Here is a 19,906-nt window from a genome sequence, read left to right on the forward strand (position 1 = left end):
CATCCTTTTGGGCCCACATGCATATTCATCAATCAGACAATCACGGTGCTAATCTATTATTTGTTTTTGTCTTTACTCCAAAGATACAAGTTACGTGTATTTGCATTATATAAATTAAAGGGCCCATATCTCAAGACATTGTCCTTTATTACGTGCAATTAATGCCTTGAATCAAGCATCGTAATTCATTAAGGCCCAAGGTAATAAAAAATGTTACCGTAATTGAGGAACAATGCTTCTTTTCTGGGTTCCTCCGATGAAACTTAAACGGGAGAGCTTGCTTTAGGAGAGTAAATACCTCAGCAATAATAGCACTAATTTGAGAATTACAGGAGCAGAACATAATAGTGGGGAAAGGGTGCTAAGCACCCCCTGTAGTTTAAAAATTTGTAGTTTGATCCATTAAATTTTGTAATTTTTATATGCATTAATATCTTTTAGCCTCCTTTATAAAATGAAATTACACTATATTTAATTTTTCAGCCCCTCCAATCTCTATTTTCTAGTTCCGCCACTGCGACAATAACATTATTCTTTTAAACTATTTGATGTTTGGATAGAACAAGAATAATACTAACTCACTATTCTTTGTTGTCTTATATGAATTGGCTCACTATTATACTAACCTAACCAAAAGTTGAATTAGCTACTATTCTCAAACTTAGAATTAGCTCTATTCTTGCTCTATTCCTTGTTTCATTCAAATGTATCCTAAATGAATTTTATTCTTATATGTATTTATTATTATTAGTTAAATGTTAATCTTATATGAAACAATGTTAAGTATTAAATTAATAAGGATTAAATTATATTTCCTAAGATTAACGAATAATAAATAAGAATAATTATCGAAATGAATTGATAACATTTACAATTTAATAAAAAAAATTAGCAAACAAATATATATTACATGTGCAAAATATATATTACGCATCATGTACATACTACATAGTATCATTCAATATTAAATTTAATTAGAAAAAACTGTGTAAATTGTTGTATAAATTAATCTTGTCATAAATTATTAAGAAATACAATTACATAAAATATTATATAAATCTATCTTATTATATAATAAATATTATATAGTTAAATATACAAATAAAAAGTACTATATATAAATTTGTATTTGTCATTTATTTAATTAAATAATGGATACATAAATAAATGCATTTTAATCTTTATTTTACAAGTTAATAACAAAAGAAATTCGCACCCATATCCTTCTATTAAATACAATACAGATATAATAAAAGAGTAAAATTTTCAATACAGACAAAATAAACAAATAAAAAGATACGAATTTGACTAAGGAGCTATAAATAGCATAAGATGTTCCGTACTATTGTGTCAAAAATTTATCGGATTGACTTCAAATGACAGATCTAGCCCTTTAAAACTGATCTATTTCGTCATTAATGTGTTTAATTTTACATATAAACACACCAATGACAAAATAAATCGGTTTAAACAGATTGAATTCATCATTTAAAATTAATATGATAAAACATGTAAACATATCAATAACAAAGTAGATTGAATTTAACAGACTGAATTCATTACTATTTGAAGTCAATATCATATTTTTTTAAAACAATAAAACATGATATCTTGATATTGACAATATCTTAGCCTAACTCTTTTTGTTTTGAAAATTTTTGCAGAAGCTGCGAAATCATGAGAGGGAATCGAATTCTTGATCTTTGAGTACAACAGCCCTATGACTTTTTTCTAGCCAATTATGATACCTCTCCTTTTATCTTAGCCTAACTCAGAAGATAATCCTGAAAATTTTGCAAGTAATTTCTTACACTTTTTGTTTGATGAATGGCAGAGGCTGCCAAAATTTATTGAATTAGAAAGTTGTATTTACATGCACTTCCTGAGTGTAGGGGGGAATTCATTGCCTTATACATACAGTATTACAGCATAACTGTTTCACATATCACCCCTTGCACTTCCTACTATTTACAATAATCTCTTAGCAATTAAAAAACCACAATCTTCCTGTTTCTATTACTCTCGAAGCTGTGACCTCAGGGATAACCATTTGTAATTTCTTACACTTGGAGGGCCATTCCGACGGATCCGTATCCTCCCAGGTACCTGACTCAACACAATTGAAATGGACGTCTAATATTTACTCTCATCCGGTCGAGATTCGGGATGACAGAGGGGGTAGGATTATTTGTGCTTTGAGATGCGTGCCAATCCATATTCAGACCGTCCGATTCAAGTGGGTTTCTACTCAGTCAGGTAACCTGAGGGGATACGAATTCCATTCGGACTTACTGACACTCCAAAAAATCCAAAAAACCCAAAAAACATCGCCGTCCCTGCTTGCGAGCGCAGACCGGAAGAACCTCTCCTGCGGGCTTTCAAAGGAAAATAAAAAAAACCGTGAGAAACCACCGACTATCTTGCAAGATCGTGTTTCTATCAGAGATAGAGAACGACAATATCAGCTGTTGTCTATAAGCATCATTGCCTGTTCTCTTCTCTCCATCTAGGTGTAAGCGAATGTAGCACTAAAGCTGGAGCAGGGGAGTGTTACATGAAGACTCACGGCACCGTCCCCTTACCTCCGGCGAAGTGGCGGTGGAGGTGGTTTTTGGCGGCCGCCTTGGTCGCTCTGGTTTTCTTCTCCCTTCTAGTCCCCCTCTTTGTGCTCCTCGGCCTCCATAACATACTTCCTTACGGTCGTGCATCCCTTCTTATTATTAATTAAATCTTTGTTTGAAGGATAATTTTTAATTAAGTTTTTTGCATTTTGAATATGCGGGCAGAATCTATGAGCGATCGTGCTGATTAAACCAAATGTTTTTTCGTATTGCGCAGGACATTTCGACCAAAATCAGTTGTCCCAATCGGTGAGTTTCTTTTTAAAAAAAATAGTTGAACCGGCTTTGTTATGTTGCGTTAGTCAAAATATTAATTTTTAATTTTCCCTTTTGTTAAATTCTTTTACAGTGTTCGATTATTTCTCAGAAATGATAAGGTGTTGATTGGAACTTGTAATATTAATTGTGGACCTATTTATTGGCTGATAGGAAACCAACCTTGGATTATATGTGAGCTCCAGCAGTAGCTGGGAGACGAATACTTCCCAATTTGAGGTTGTTTTCTTTCTATTTTTGTTCTTTTGTACACACATTTCAGCTTATTGAGCATCCTTTTTGGGTGAAACAGATAACATGGTGTCACTTTGTTTTATAATTGAGATTAAATTCAACTGTTGATGTCCAATTTGTTACTCTACAGAGCGAGAATTCAAGAACTGACAACCTTGTCAAGAATTTTACTACAACATTTGTTGAGGTTTGTGCTCTCTTTTAATAATTAATTGGTTTTTTGTGCATTTTATGGTACTTGACTTCTTACATAGACAGGAAAAGGATATACCCAATGAAATTACCAGTCATTATCAGCTCATTTTTTTTTACACAGTATGTTTCCTTTTGCAGGAATTGAAAGGAAACTTGACAGGTCAGTTCAGAGAAACAAGCAAGATAAATGGCAGCTCAGCTAAAGATGATAATTATACCACTCCTTATCAGAGTATTTTTAGTGCCTATTACTTGTTCTTTAACTTCTCTTATTAATTTTTTTTATTACTGGTTCTCTAACTTCTTTTATTAATTTTTTTTCCTAGTGCTCCAATTATCATCCTTTCACCCTTTGTTCTCTTCTTTTGCAAAATTATAGGGCCTTTGTCCAAAATTCATACTGTAACTTCAGAAGAATTGTTATTCCAGAACAAAACTGTGAGTTACTCTCCTATCTTAGAAACAAGAATTAATAATAACTTCAGAGTCAAACTATTATTTGCTTATTTTTGTCAGGGAACCGAAAGAAATGATAATGGGATGTATCAACAAAATGTACCATCTAGTGGTGAGAATGTGAAGTGTTATCAGGTTGAGTTCGGGAGCTATTGCATATGGTCTGAAGAGAACAAAAAAATAATGAACGATTCTACAGTAAAGAGAATCAAAGATCAGTTGTTTGTTGCTAGAGCATACTACCCAACCATTTTCAAGCTGCAGGAAATGAGCGAACTTGCACTTGAAATGAAACAGAGGATACAAGATTATGAACAGATGCTCAGTAAGGTCACATCTGACCCCGACCTTCCCAAATTGTAAGATTCCTATTTCCTTTTCTTTCATTTTGGTATTTGTTTGATTTACTGCCTTGATGCAACACAATTATCTGGTATTTATGGAAATACTATGGGTTTCATTTCATGAGAGAATGGCTGCTTTTCGACCATTTTATTGAAATACTGTTCTGGCATATAAGGACCTTAACCTTATACTGTGAATTAGCTTAACTAACACCGCTCGACTGTTACTGTACAAGATTCATACAGTAACAGCTGAACTGAACTTTTTTTGTTTTATGGCAAACTCTTTGGCCGAATGGTAAGTTAGGAGTTGTACTTTACTCCTCCAGGATTCCAGGCCATGAAACACTTTTACCAGTACAAGAGTAGTTAGCAAATAAATTAATATAAAAAATAGCAAATTTAATTGTACTGGTAAAATCAAATTAGCTTGCTCTAGTAACTGCTTAATTGTTAACAAAATCCATGTGAAAATTAAAAAGACATTTTTTTTCCTCATACCTACCCTTGCAGTGTTGGTGAAATGATTGTGAAGATGGATGAGACAATTGCAAAGGCAAAATCATGTAATGTGGATTGCCTCAATGTTGACAAGAAATTAAGGCAATTGCTTGACATGACAGAAGAGGAGGTGCACTTTCACATGAAACAAAGCGCATTTTTGTACCAAGTTAACATCCAAACACTACCTAAGAGTCACCACTGTCTGGCCATGAAACTAACAATAGAGTTTTTCAATTCCTTGTCTGAGGATTTACTGGTTCTGGATTCTGACAAGCTTGAAGACCCTGAGTTACGACACTATGTTGTGTTTTCTAGAAACATTATCTCCACATCTGTCACTGTCAATTCTACTGTGATGAATTCCAAGGTACGGAAACCATCTGTTCTGCTCTTTGATTTGATTTAACCCCTTTCTTCAATTTTGCATTATTGTTTTTGAATTACAAGAATAAAAAATAAGGATAGATTATCTTTATTGTGCTATTAGGAGTTCTTGGTTCTAGGCTTATAGGAAATAACTGAGGGTTATTTTGGGGTTTTATCTTGCTGAATCAGTGCCTTACCTGTCAGGTCCAGTAGTAAATTATATTATGCACTTGCTTTGTTTTGCCATGTAACACATGCCTTGTTTTACTTACTGCTTCTCTTGGTAGTTTTTCAGGATCCAGAAGACATAGTTTTTCATCTTGTTACTGACCAACAAAATTTCTATGCTTTCAAGAGCTGGTTCTCTAGAAAATCATACAAAGGTGCATCATTCCATATACTCAACATTGAAGATTTTCAATCTGTATCCACAAACAGTAACTTGGGTGCTCAAAAGTTATCCTCATCTGAGGAGTACCGCATTTCTTTCAGCCGCCATATTAAAAACACTCAAGTTGAAACAACTGAGTATTTATCAGTTTTTGGTCATTCCCATTTTGCCCTTCCTGATTTGCTTAAAAATATTTCAAAGGTGGTAGTATTAGATGATGATGTGGTTGTACAGAAAGATTTGTTATCACTGTGGAACTTTGACTTAGGAGGTAAAGTGATTGGTGCAGTTCAATTCTGTGAGGTCAGATTGGGACAAATGAAAAAGTATGTAGGTGAATTTAGCTATGATGCTAATTCATGTGCTTGGATGTCGGGTGTGAATATTGTTGATTTGGAGAAATGGAGAGAACTCGATATTGGTTCAATCTACCATGGGCTACTTCAAAGGGTTTGTTATCTCATATGTATATTTTTATCACTTAAAGTTTGTTTGTATGATGAGAAAATAATTAAATAAAACTAAAGAACCACTGAAATAATTTCTGTTTTATTCTTTTACAGTTTGAGGGTGTGAATGGGGAATCATGGAGAATTGGAACTCTACGAGCAAGTCTACTAGCATTTCAAAATCTGGTACAACCCTTGCCAATTGAATGGATCCAGTCTGGATTAGGTCATAATTACAGAATTACCCACGGTCATATGAGAAAGTCTATGGCACTTCATTTTAATGGAAACAGGAAACCCTGGCTGCACCTCGGCATTCCACGATACAAAAAGTACTGGAGGAAGTACTTCCCTCGTGACGAGCCATTTATGGCTGAGTGCAACATAAATCCATAGATAGAGAGAACTGTGAAACATGAGAGAATAAATAGCCATGAGCATAATACTTCTTATGCAAATGAAAGGCAGATATCGGATGGAAGTTTCATGGAGATATCGTGGCCTTTTCTTCATAGCCGCAAAAGGGGGTTCTGTGCCGGTAAATTTTGCTGAGGATGGTCATGGTGATTATAACAAGCTGTCTTTTTTGCCCCTTCTTTTTTTCATACTTCCCTGTTTTTTATGATTCTTTTTTATTGTTTCATTTGGGATTTGTATTTTTAGTTTCCTGGACATTGAAACTTAGACATTTAGATATGCTTTAGTGAACAAAAAGTTTGTGTTCTTGAACCAAACTAAAGCCTCTATTGATTTCTAGCAAAAGTTACAGAAACTCTAGTTGCTTCCTCAAGATGGTAGATGATTAGTGCCGAATTTTTTATCCATAATATAAAAAAAAAAAAAAAAAATTCAAACATAACTTTAGATCCGAAAGCTCGAATCATAATACAATCGAAACCATTCCCCTCCTACCGCTTGCCATAGGTACCATTCATCTCCACCGATGTTTTTTGTACAAACAATTGATGTCTTTACAATAGAACAAGATGTTTTTGTAACGAAACATTGATGCATTGTTTTCAAATTTTAAACGGTCATAATTTTTTGGTAGGAAATTTCGATTTGAATGTTTGATCACAATTCAAAAGGTTCGCAAAGAGATAAGAGGGTGTGGTGTGAATCCAAAGATGGTATTATTAATTCAAAACGGTATCTATTCGGAGATGGTGCGGGGGCAGTATTATTTGTGTTGTGAGATTCGTGGCAAGTTAAGAGAATGATCTTGGGCCGTCTAGTCAGGTACCTGGGGTGATCTGAATTCGTGTTGTGTCCGAGGCATAGCCTCCAGAAGCTCACATAATTAGAATTGTAAAAAAAAAAAAACATTATTTAGAGTCTCAAAACTTCAATTGAATTTTATAATAAATAACGGGTTGGTAATTATTCGTTAGAAAATTAAGTTGACAATTCTAATAATATTAAAATGATTAACTATGCATGTTATAACTAGATTTTTAATTATGTTTATAAGTTTTCAATTAAAATTCTCTGACCGCTGACAATGGCAGAGGATACCGCATGCAATGTCAACGGTAGGGATATAATTCGAGATTTTGGAAATATGATGTGATGTTTGAATTGTTGAATTTATTATTGTATTATTGATAAAAAAATTCATTGATTATTGAATGCGACTAATATCAAATATTTATAAAAAGGTCATGATAATTGTTTCTCTACTCTCATTCCTCCATTATTTTCCAATTTTATTTATTCAATCTCATTTACATTTCTCACGATCTACAAGGAGTTTTTCAAATTTAAAACCACAAACGTCTTTTACGCAATTTTATCTTTCAAATGAGATCCATGATGACATACTTTCGAGTTCGTCGTCACACAAGTATTTATACCTTGCCATCTAAGTATTTATATCTAGTATTTTTTACATATGACACTGCTGATATTTAAAAGTATTAATATCAAATATTACAAGTATTTATACCTATGTACTGAAGTATTTTTGTTAGATAAAAGTTGCCGCAGAGACGATTGGAAAATGTTGATGCGGAAATGCGGGATCCACAATTGGGGATAAATACTTACAAGTATAGGTATAAATACTTGTGTGACGATGAGCCCGAAAGTATGTCACCATGGATCTCATTTGAAAGATAAAATTGCGTAAAATACGTTCGTGGTTTTAGATTTGCAAAATTCATCATAGATCGTGAAAAATGTAGACAACATTGAAAAAAGAAAAAAATTCACATCTAAAATATGTTAAAAAAATAGAGAACGATGGAGGAATGAGAATGGAGAGATTCATATAATTATTCTTATAAAAATTGGTTCTGTAACTCAACGATGAGTCGATGACACGGTCGAATGGGGGATGCCCAGTCGAGTGCCAGATAGGTTAAACGTTTGACCAATTGTCAACATTCTTTCAGCTGTGAAATTAGTACGAGCGGTCATTCATTGATTAGGCTTTCAATAAACAAGAGAGGAAGAACTACTCTACTAATCGTTGCAGACCAAATATATAGTTTTGATCGGGCTTTTGCGGGCTCAGGATTGTTCGAGACATGATAATTCAAATAAGGTACAATTTTTAAAAATAAAACTTCAGATCAACTCTAATTTGTAATTATATTTACTGCAGGGCTTTATCAGGAAGACCTTACTAGTTATACTCGGGCCTAGGACTAGAGTGTCAACGGCTGCGGATCGTATAAAAGTATTTTTATATCCGTATCCGTTAAAACAATAAAAAAAATTTATCCTACTACTCAATAAATTAACGAAAATAACATTGAATACTTATGAATTTGGATAGAGCGATAAAAGAATGCTATTAACACCCACGATGTTATAGCCGTATAGGACTGACCTTCAATTCTCCGCCAAGCTCGACAAATTCGAGTAAAGATATAATAAGACAGCCGTAATCGTCCTGTTTGAAAGCTGCAGTAATAGGGAATTAAATAATGGTCGTGCGAGATGGAAAAGATCAAAAGAACTAGTCTCCGTCTCCTCATTCTCGGGCAACTACTCAAAGAGGAACTTGTCCCGTTGTCCGGGCATGCAACAGTTGAATGCTCACCCACAATTACTTGTCTTATCTCTAACTTAATAGCACGACAACGAAGACCCCAGTCTGGGATCTCGTCGCTGTCGACCATCTTCTTGGATTTGGTCTAAAGAAGACTTTCATGTTAGAATTTATTATTTTAAGGAACTGATCACGACTTTCAGTTGAGAGCCAGCTCTCTATGGAATAATGGAATTGACTAATTCGCTCTGAGCATCATCCAACTAGTTCTTGTAGATTCAATTCTTCTTTACATTTGAGACTTTCACTCACGTTGTCAACCTAATCTTCTTGGATTTGGTCTGAAAGAAAATTTCATGTTAGAATTTGGAATGGTATTTTAAGGAACTGGTCAAGAATTTCAGTTGTGCGCCACCTCTCTATGGAATTGACTAATTCGCTCCGAGCATTACCCGGACTGGTCTTCCAATTATCCAACTAGTTCTCGTAGATTCAATTCTTCTTTCGATTTGAGACTTCGCAATTACTCTCCTTTTGGCGGCTGGACAGTTTGGAATTTCTGAAGTGCACTTTAAATTTTCAATATTGGAGCACTGCATCCTGCGCCACAAGACATTTTGGAATTTCAATATTTTTCTTGTACCTATTACCTAACCGTCACTCACCAGAACGGGGTGTTTGAATGGTTATTTTTTCAACAACTCTACTTAACGAGTTTAGTGACAATTAAGTTAAAAAAAAAAAAAAAGTTCTACACAAGTCATGGTGAATAACTGAATATACATGAAAATTTTGATTAACGATGACAAGTTTCTCACCCAAAAAATGACACTAGAACAAAGAACAATAAATACATAAAGAATACTAGTTGCCAAATGCGAATGATAAAATAAAAAAACATAATAAATTTATATGTGACAATTATCATCAAAATCACAGTAAATCGACTTCCCAAATAATATTTGGTAGTCATACAAAACATGCCCTTTCTTTCCCGCCCCGGCACCCCCCTCCTAAACCCAATTAGAAGCAGCTTTACTGCTGTGACAAAAGTATGGTCAATATGAGCAAGCAAAAAAAAAAAATTATTAATCTTCGTGTGTAATCAAGGAGTAGCATTAAACCAGCATCTGATAAAATTCAGACACACAGGTCCAACTGTATACTACCTTTCCTACTCTCACTTGTGAAGGGAAAGATCATGGTAAGTTGAATGCGAACTGTCACTTCCCGGAAAATGATTTTCACGGCACATCTTTTCCCATGGATCCTTGCAGCACTTCTGTAACTCCAAATATTTCTCCATATCGAATCCCTGCTTCAGCATCAATTTTTTCTGCCTCTTAGTGAACAGCCTTTCCATGAAATCTTGGTACGTTGGATCTCTTGATGTAATCAGAAAATAAGCATATCCAAGCACTAAACCAGTTGTGGTGGTGAAAAATGCAATCGGCTCCATGACATCCCAAGAGAATTCCCAGAAGGTGAGGCGGAAAAAGAGACCGACCTGAGAAATTAAACCGCCCAAACCGATCCACAGGATGCGACGCACCTGTTTGTGTGCAAGTTTGTCGATCTCTTCTTTCTTTTTTATTAGTTGCTTCAGCTCTTCCTTTCTTGGGTCATTTTCTGGTGCCAGTGCAAATGGTACGACTTTACTCACTGAATCAACAACCTAAGCATTTTGTCAAGGTCAAAGTTAGTTAACATACAAATTTGAGTTCCAATGTTTGATAGATCATAGATATTAATGGATAAGAACTTAATTGAATACAATATGATAATAGCCTTTTCAATTGGTCCCAAGAAGCACTGATGTTATTGGGCAACATAAGAAAATCATGCATTCAGGCCATTTTCTTGACATTATGGTCAACTACATTCATTTCTTAATCAAAGAAAACTGTCTTGGTGAGTTCGTGGACCCAATGAGATAACTAAAATAAGAAAAATAAATGGCATACTTGAAAGACCAAATTGTTAACCATATGTAATTGAGTAGAACAATAGCATTATTCATAGGGGTTTCTAAAGAAAGGAAGCGCAACTTGAACAATTAAAAAATGCAATAAGCTCAATTAATGGGAATAAACAAAAGCAGGTAGTATAATGGAAGTTCTAACATTTTAAATCTCTTAATAGATTACCAAAATTTATTGTAAATGCTTAATTTTTCCAAATCGTCTCATGAGCTATAACCAGCTAAATCTCCTCCATATTTGTTAAAACATCCAACAGTCTTAATCTCAATTTTACCTCACAGAAATGAATATTACTTTGAGCAAACAGAAAAAAAGGATAAAAAGGAAACAAACACGAATTAATTAAACTGCCAAATAAAAAGAAATAATAGTCAAAATATATATAATGGATGGGAAACTTTTCAGGAGGATCTCCCTTTGGAGGGGACCAGGAGATGCAAGATACATTTAATAAATTGAGATTTTACAGGGGTAACCAGAAAAACTCCCAAAACAGAAGCAGTGAGATAGCCAAAAATCACCTTGTCTGGATGGAGGTACACTTTATCACGAAACAGCATGATAACTCCCGTCTCATCAAGTGCACGTGCGAACGCGATTGCCTCGTCGGATGTGCGAGTCACGCCCATAGACTCGCACGTGCGGAGCAACTCATTGTACGGAATAACCTCTCCGCCACTTTCACCAAGCTTCTTCTTCAACGCCTCCACGTTGACAAGCCGCATCAGCCTCCTCGCCTCCGATACGGTTACCGCCGGTTCGCACACATCATCGTGCGGTGACTTGGTGGTGGTGGTATAGGGTTCTGGTTCCAGAGCCGGAGACGGGGATGGGAGGGAAGCGAAATGGTGGGACCAGATCCGGAGCGCCTGGGGGTTCCATAACCGCCGGTGAGGGGAGAAAAGCGCGCGTCCGAGCATTTTTGTTTTCCTTTTTCTTTCTTTTTAGAGATATGGACAAAGTTGTGTGGGGCGGTGGAGGTGAATTCCAATTTTTAACGGGAAAAAATTATATATATATTTTTTTATTTAAGCCCTTAGGCAGGGAAAAAATTCTAAGCGTGATGGGAGCATTGGGAGGGGAACAAGTATCCTTTCCATTACTGTAAAAGATTACCTTCACTTTACAGTTTGAGATTAACTCTCAGTCGCTTTTGGGATTCGGGCTAGCACAGGATCAGTATTAATGGACTTTGAGATATGTGTCAAATTTAAAATAACGGTCTAGATCTAATAATTGTGAAAGATTCCCTATTACGGTACCGGGGAGATATGAATTCATGGGGGGGGGGGGCGGAGAGAGAAATTTGACCTTTTCAATAGAACAGAGCCAAAAAGTACAAATAGTTTGTACGAATGTTAAGGTACAGTTAAATAGCGCCACGTCGCTGTAAGTAGATTTTGGTAGAAAGATCTCTCTGCTCTGATTTTTGTGGCCGTATTTCCTTTTTGAAATGGAGGCTTCACGATTTGAAAGGTCGTAATTTGGTCAACATCTAAGAACACAGGATGACTCATAAGGCCGTTAGATTCGGAATGCTGCGCTTCTCCAACTTTGACCGGTAAAATGTCATCGGTATAATGATCTTGACGAATTTACATAATAGCAAATGTTTAAAAGTCATTTCTAGTAAATAAAGAAATAATCGCAGTCATTTTATTACATTCAAATTCTTTATTACTAGAAGTGATTTTTAAACCGGAATCAATAATTTAGATTCAAATTATTTTTATTTTTTTCTAATAACACACCAAGAAATAAATTAATCTTTAATACAGGCGGAAAAAATCATGTCTGAAAAATGTTTCGAAGTCCTTCTAGTACATCTAAATTATAAGATGTTTTATCTATTTTGTTTGATGTTCTTTCTAACAAATTCAAATTGTTCTCTCTATTTTTGAAAATTATTAAAAAATAATTAAAAACAACAAATTGTTTTTTTTTTTGAATTTTTGCAGGACCGCAACGACAAATGACAGTCCTTAGAGTTTTTTTTTTTTGGGGGGGGGCGGGGGGGGGGGGGGGTGAGTATTAATAAAACTCCACAGAGATAAAACTTTGTTAACTATTCTCATTGAAGACATTATTGTTGAGGAGGGATCAATATCCCTTTTTATGTATAGTTGTGTCCATTGCTTATCTATTAATATTCGTAATAATTTAAAACTCAATAAATTTAAGAGTTTATTTTACAAAATAAAAAAAAATCAATAATCAAATGAACTACAAAAACTTGGGTTTTAATTGGTGTTGCCTATCGGCTGCGTCTACCAAATCCTTCCACAAACGCCGTTAAATCACTGGGACTTCACGGAGGTGCAGTAAATCAAAATAGTCGGGAAATAAATCTGCTGTGATTAGGATCCTATTATTCCAAATTCATTTATTTATCTATTATTCCAAATTCATTTATTTATCTGTCTAGATATTCATGCATAAAAAATAAGTGTTGTTGAAATTTGTGCACTCCAAAAAATGAAAGGTTAGATTTGAAATCACAGGTCCTGCAATCCCTTTAGAATAACAGCAGATTTATTTCCAAATAGTCGACCTCTTGAGTATGACTGGAGCAACTATGGGCAGGATAAAAAGGCTACATCCAGGAAAGTGGGTTTACTACTTAAATAGGAAAATTTACTAAACTGTAATATAGCGTTAGCGTCCTCTGCGTATCCTCGTCTCATTTATTTCATGCGTCAATGTTTTTCTTTCCATATATTGCAACATCGCCTCTGACACGGAGACGTGGTTGCCTCTATCCTGCTGCGCTACGCTTTGGTTGGCGGAGACGCGGTTCTTTATTTTACTTTTGCAACTTGGCACAGTTGGTGGATTGCAATCGGGTAGGAAGAGAAGTCTCTCCAATTCATATCACTGTGAGGTATAAGAATATGGAAATAAATCTGCTGCGATATCGCAGGGCCTGAGATTTCACATCCACCCCTTCATTTATTTTGAGATCCGTGTAGAAAAAATAACTGCTCTTGAGGTTCGTACATTATAAAAATTGAATGGTGAGATCTGAAATTGCAGGAACCCTGTGATTCTTTGGAATCACAACAGATTTATCCATAAGAATATTTCTATCTAGGTCCGGATGAAAATATATCCTCTCCAATACCTGATAAGGGAATCTTTTACAATTACTAGATCTGAACCGTACTTTTTAACTTGGCACGAATCTCAAAGCCCAAAAATGGGGCCCCCTACAGTGACCCGAATCCCAAGCCGGTTGAGATTTAATCTCAAACCGTTAAGTAAGTCATCCTCTGCAATAATTGTGCAATACCTGAGAGGATACGGGTTCGGTCCGGATCCGGGTCGTTTGATCAGAATCCAGAGAAATGTTAAAAGGACCATGCATTTGGTTTCAGTCCAAATTGACTTGATCTTGATGAGACAGTTCAGATCTAAACAAAAATATTATGTCACCCTCAGAGAAGAGTAATCACACTTTCAAATTATAAGAGTTAAATATATATGAGAATTAATTATAATTTTTTTTTTGCAAAAAAAAAATAAAATAAATTTTACAGTTTCATAATATTATAATCTAAATTATATAAAAAAAAATACAAAAATACAAAAAAAGGGAAAATAAAATAAAAATAAATTGATCTCCATTTTGCCTTCTTACATTCGTCCCTGCCTCGAAGGATATGGACTCGAGTAATTTGCCAAATATCATATATTATATATAATGAGGAGGGTTTCAAAAGATTAATTGAGAAAATGAATTGTGTTTATTCCTGTGTTCCTTTGAGCCTATATAGGCGGTACATTTTGCATACACAACCCTACAACTTCTATAATACCTTTCTTGCCTATATAACCCTACAACTCTCATAATACGATAAACATACATAAATAAACATACATAATTCTCAACACTCCCCCTCAAGATGGGCAAAAGATATCCTTCAAGCCCATCTTGTCACAAAACCTATCTAGATCTATCGAGCTAAGTCCTTTGGTGAGGCAGTCAGCTACTTGATCTCTAGTAGCTACATGACTCAGCTCCAATAGTCCACTCTCTAGCTTTTCCTTTATGAAGAACCTATCGATCTCCACATGCTTGGTTCTGTCATGCTGCACAGGATTGTTGGCAATGCTAATCGCGGACTTGCTATCGCACCACAATTTCATTTTAGCTCCGTTATTCACCTTGAGCTCTTCCAACAACCTCTTCAGCCACACCATCTCAGCAACTGCCAATGCCATAGCCCTGTACTCGGCTTCTGCTGTCGATCTCGCAACAACTGGCTGCTTCTTGCTCTTCCAAGAGACCAAGTTGCCCCCCTACAAACATGCAGTAGCCAGCTGTGGACCTCCTGTCATCAAGAGAACTAGCCCAATCCGAGTCACAATAGCCCTCAATGTTCATGTGCCCATTCTGCCTGAAAATCAAGCCCTTTCCTGGTGCACTTTTCAGGTACCTCAGAATGTGATACACTGCGTCCATATGGCCCTTCCTAGGGTCATGCATGTAGCGACTCACCACGCTCATTGCAAATGAGATATCGGGACGAGTGTGGCTCAAATAGATCAATCTGCCTACCAGTCTCTGGTACCTCTCACGATCAACCTGTTCTCCTGTCTCTGCACTTATTTTGGCCTTCACATCGATTGGAGAAACCACAGGCTTGCACCCCAACATGCCTGTTTCAGTGAGCAAGTCTAGGACATACTTCCTTTGGGATAGAACAATTCCCTCTGCTCCACGAGCCACCTCAATTCCAAGGAAGTACCTAAGCAGTCCCAGATCCTTCACCTCGAACTCCTTCCCCAATCTTGCCTTCAACTGTGCAATCTCCCCTTCGTCATCCCCGGTAATGATCATATCATCAACATACACAGCTAACATAGTAATGTGACCGCCATGTTGTCGAAAGAACACCGTGTGGTCTGCATTGATTTGCTGGTAGCCCATGCCTACCATAGCCTTCCTGAACCTATCAAACCAGGCCCGAGGGGATTGCTTCAACCCATACAACGACTTCTTGAGCCTACACACCTTACCCACTGTCTGGTTCGTGCCAAACCCTGATGGTATCTCCATATACACCTCCTCTAACAAGTCACCATGAAGAAACGCATTCTTCACGTCGAGTTGGTGTAACTTCCATCCTCCATTCGCTGCCATGGAAACCAGTGTCCTCACTGTGCTCATCTTCGCCACGGGTGCAAAGGTCTCATCATAGTCGATTCCATAGGTCTGACTGTACCCCTTCGCTACCAACCGAGCCTTGTAGCGTTCAACCAGACCCTCAGGATTCTGTTTCACTGTAAAGACCCACTTGCATCCAACTGCCCTCTTGCCTGGTGGTAGTGACACGAGCTCCCAGGTTCTGTTCTTCGCAAGGGCCTCGAGCTCTTCTAACATGGCTGCTTTCCACTTCGGATCTTCTTTAGCAACCTGCCAACACTTAGGGATAGAGACAATGTCTAATGATGCAATGAATGCTCCATGTACAGGTGATATGTGTGAGTAAGAGACAAACTGGGCAATGTCATGTGGGAAACCATACCGGTCAGGAGGAATTCCTGCATTCTCGCGAGAAGTCCTCCTTACCGATAAGGGAGTGGGAGGAGTAGAGAGAGGAATCATATCACCTGTGTATTCTGGATCTGAGGTGGATGGTGAAGATGTCTCAAGAGTCGGAGCGGGCAGGGACAAGGGACTTGGCACAATAGTAGGCACTGTAGGCACGGTTCCCTCATTCTGCTTCTTCCTCCTCACATACACTTCACCATATCTCGACTCCCCCTGAGCCTGAGTTCCACCACCCTCGGACTCAATCCTCTCAACCTCTGGCTCAACTCTAGCCGAAGTCTCCTTTTCCGGCTCAATCACAGCCGAAGTCTCCTTTTCCGGCTCAATCACAGCCTCTTCGAGCATGGGGCAACCAATACCACCCACACTCACCATCCTCCTCTCACCATCCTCCTCTCACCATCACCACTACTCTCCTCCTCTCGCCTCATACCTCCTGTATCGAGCGAGCTATCAAATGGTGATGTTGCTTCTGAGGAGTAGTATGGTTCAAGCTCGTGAAAAGTAACATCCATACTCACAAACATTCGCCTCTCAACTGGACTCCAGCACGCATACCCCTTTTGAGTGGCTGAGTATCCCACAAAGATACACCTCACGGCCCTTGGATCAAGTTTTCCCACATTAGGCCTGTTGTCATGTACAAAGCACACACACCCAAAAGTTTTGAGAGGAAGAATATCTCCATTCTTACCTGTCAGCATCTCAATTGGAGACTTCCAATCCAATACCCGTGAGGGCATTCTATTGATCAAATAGGCTGCTGTCAGAACTGCTTGCCCCCACAAGTACTTTGGGACTTTCATCGAAATCATCATACTCCGAGTTACCTCAAGGAGATGCCTGTTCTTCCGTTCCGCTACCCCATTCTGCTCTGGTGTGTATGGACACGTGGTCTGATGCTGTATCCCCTGAGATGACAAGTATTCCCCAAACGCCTTGTTAGTGTACTCTGTCCCATTGTCATACCTCAATACTTTCACAACTGCACCATATTGAGTCTGAACCATCTTGTGAAAATCTTTAAAGCAAGCAAGCACATCACTCTTATTTTTCATCAAGTAAAGCCAAGACACACGAGAAAAACAATCAATAAAAGACACAAAGTATTTAATTCCATTCAAGGTAGTTGTAGGACAAGGTCCCCATACATCCGAATGAATCAAATCAAAACTACAAGGCTTCCTACTCCCAGAGCTAACATAAGAGCTTCTGGTGTGCTTGCCCAACTCACACGCATCACACACTAATTTTTCTTTATTTGCCTTTTCAAATAAAGACTGAAACATCCTACTCAAAACTGGAAATGAGGAGTGACCCAATCGCTTATGATGGAGCATCAGTAGGTCTTCAACACTTCTCTCAACAATGGATGAGAGGGCCGAGCTCATACCCTCTTTATCCTTGTACCACAGTCCTCTATGCATTGTGCCAGTCCCAATCTCCTTGCCCGTCCCCTTCTCTCGGAAGACCACCTTGGGATTATCAAACAAAACAACACAGTTTAGTTGTGAGATAATGACACTTATAGATAGGAGATTCACAGGAAAAGCAGGAGCATGCAAAACATTAGACAAAGTCAAAGTGTTGGTACATTTCACTGTACCCTTACCAACCACCGGCTGGGCCGTACCATCGGCTGTCCGGATGCTCTCTGGTACCGCTAAGTGAGTATAAGAAGAGAACTCCTTAGCAGCACCAGTCACATGGCGAGATGCACCGGAATCGACTATCCAATCTGTTGATCTGGCGGTGGATCTAGAGGAAAGAGCAAGTATATCACTAGTACCTGTAGTCGAGTAAGCAACAGAGGCAAAATTACCCCTGACATCAGAAGAGGAGGAGGTGGATGCATCATCGCGCACACTCTTCCTATCACCTGTCGGTCTCTGCCTGTTCTTGAGCCCCTGAGAATAGGCCTCCACGAGTGCCTGATCCTCCTCTGACAAGCCCACACCAGCTTTTTCTTCCCCCTCAGCAACCATCAGATGTGCCCGGTTGCCTCTTCCACCTCTTCGGCCTCCACGACCGCGACCACAACTCCCAGACTGCCCCCTTCCGCCTGTGTCTCTCTCCTTTGATGGCTTAGGGCAAGCCTGCTTCAGGTGACCTACCTCACCACAGTTGTAGCACTGTCGAGTCTCACCTCTGTACCCAGTGTTACCTGGGTTGGAGATTGCAAGTGCTGACCTCACTCCTGGAGATCCCCCTGTCCCAGCCTGTAATCCCATACGGCTCTCCTCCTGTATCATTGCCGAGATCGCCTCATCCAGTGAGGGGATCTTCGACATGGCTAGCAACATAGCGCTCCTCTGCTCGAATGCTGAGTCCAAATGCCTCAGAAAGTGCATAGTTCTCCTCTGAACATCTCTCACACCCTTCTTGCAATTTGGATCCAAACAGCACTCAGCAGGAGAGAAGTGGTCGTAATCTGCCCACAGTCGCTCCAGATCTGCAGCATACTCTCCAATCGACCTACCTCTCTGTGCTACCTCCTCGATCTCTCTCTCAATCTGAAACACCCTCATGTTGTTGTCAATTCCCGCATAGATCCGCATCAACTTCCCCCAAACCTCACTCACGTCCTCTATTGCATCAACTGTCTTGGCAATAGAGGCAGTCATTGAGTTTAGGAGCCAAGTGTGCAACATACTATTGGTAGACCTCCACACACTGTACTCAGCCGAATCCTTTGCTGGTACTTCCATCTTGTTGGGGTTTCGCGGTGCTAACCAAAACCCCTTTTAGGCTTAAGTTGCGGAATGATCGTAGAACAAAAATTTCTACAGCCAACTTAAGCTCAGGATTAAACGGGGTATGTCAGGAAACTTTCCAAGGCGGTCCACCTTCAGTATTCCTTTGGCATCAAAACCCAATTTAATCCTTTTACAGATCTACTCCATGATTGATTTCTAAAACTTTAATCTACTTACCAATTAAATAGATTAATATAGCATATTTATACCTTGTTTCCAAATCACAGTTGGAATGCAGACCGAGCGAGTAGAGCCTCACCAGGGAAGGAATCGACTCGGAGTATCACACGTGTGATACCTCTATCGGTTATCCACCAGGACTAACCAGAGAGCGGTTTGTTTCTTCTGCCAGAAATACCGTAAACCGCGGAATTATGCAAAAACACTATTCACAGGGAAAAAGACGAAAACCCGTAAACACGAATTTTCGGTTGCTCAGTTTCATCAATATGCAAAACTGACACACCGCTAAATTCGGTAAAATATTATTCATCGATCCCGTAAATATACTCCATAACAACCCGCAAGATTATACGTCAAGTACGTATAACTTTCTTTTCTCAACCGAAACACTATTTGGGAGAGAAACCGAGAAAGAGAGAAAATACCGATTCGTTTCTGCACGAAAAGATACATGTGAATGTGCATATATATATCTTTTTCTCTCTACCCCTCCACCCCTATTTATAGTGTTTAGATTCGGTTGCAAAAGACCAAAATGCCCTCCAAGTTCGGCCTATTTACAAGATATGTCATTGACACCTCATCCTTTTATATGTGAAA

General features: G+C 38.1%; 2 protein-coding genes across 2 annotated transcripts; one reads left to right on the forward strand and one right to left on the reverse strand.

The window, feature by feature from the left end:
* Positions 1-2,334: 2,334 nt before the first annotated feature.
* On the forward strand, positions 2,335-6,570 carry LOC144574576 (putative galacturonosyltransferase 7). Its single transcript, XM_078324564.1, has 10 exons — positions 2,335-2,699; positions 2,839-2,870; positions 3,051-3,116; positions 3,262-3,318; positions 3,465-3,558; positions 3,706-3,764; positions 3,843-4,141; positions 4,640-4,997; positions 5,292-5,837; positions 5,951-6,570. Exons 1-10 carry the CDS (start codon positions 2,555-2,557, stop codon positions 6,230-6,232), a joined length of 1,938 nt encoding a protein of 645 aa, XP_078180690.1. The 5' UTR covers positions 2,335-2,554; the 3' UTR covers positions 6,233-6,570.
* Positions 6,571-9,724: 3,154 nt separating this feature from the next.
* Positions 9,725-11,812, reverse strand: LOC144574582 (calcium uniporter protein 1, mitochondrial-like). Its single transcript, XM_078324577.1, has 2 exons — positions 11,335-11,812; positions 9,725-10,506 (listed from the first exon to the last, which is right to left on the reverse strand). The coding sequence occupies exons 1-2, from the start codon at positions 11,731-11,733 to the stop codon at positions 10,012-10,014; spliced, it is 894 nt and encodes a 297-aa protein (XP_078180703.1). The 5' UTR covers positions 11,734-11,812; the 3' UTR covers positions 9,725-10,011.
* Positions 11,813-19,906: the final 8,094 nt, after the last annotated feature.

This window comes from Carex rostrata, chromosome 2 (assembly GCF_964058835.1).
Source record: "Carex rostrata chromosome 2, lpCarRost1.2, whole genome shotgun sequence".
Taxonomy (NCBI): Eukaryota; Viridiplantae; Streptophyta; class Magnoliopsida; order Poales; family Cyperaceae; genus Carex; species Carex rostrata.

Excerpts from the sequence above, each read along its gene's own strand:
- LOC144574582 (XM_078324577.1), bottom strand. The coding sequence starts at position 11,733 with ATGCTCGGACGCGCGCTTTTCTCCCCTCACCGGCGGTTATGGAACCCC. Across the intron at positions 10,507-11,334 it reads TGTACCTCCATCCAGACAAG|GTTGTTGATTCAGTGAGTAA; the intron begins GTGATTTTTGGC and ends CAAAATGCTTAG.
- LOC144574576 (XM_078324564.1), top strand. The coding sequence starts at position 2,555 with ATGAAGACTCACGGCACCGTCCCCTTACCTCCGGCGAAGTGGCGGTGG. Across the intron at positions 2,871-3,050 it reads AAAATCAGTTGTCCCAATCG|GAAACCAACCTTGGATTATA; the intron begins GTGAGTTTCTTT and ends ATTGGCTGATAG. Across the intron at positions 5,838-5,950 it reads ACCATGGGCTACTTCAAAGG|TTTGAGGGTGTGAATGGGGA; the intron begins GTTTGTTATCTC and ends ATTCTTTTACAG.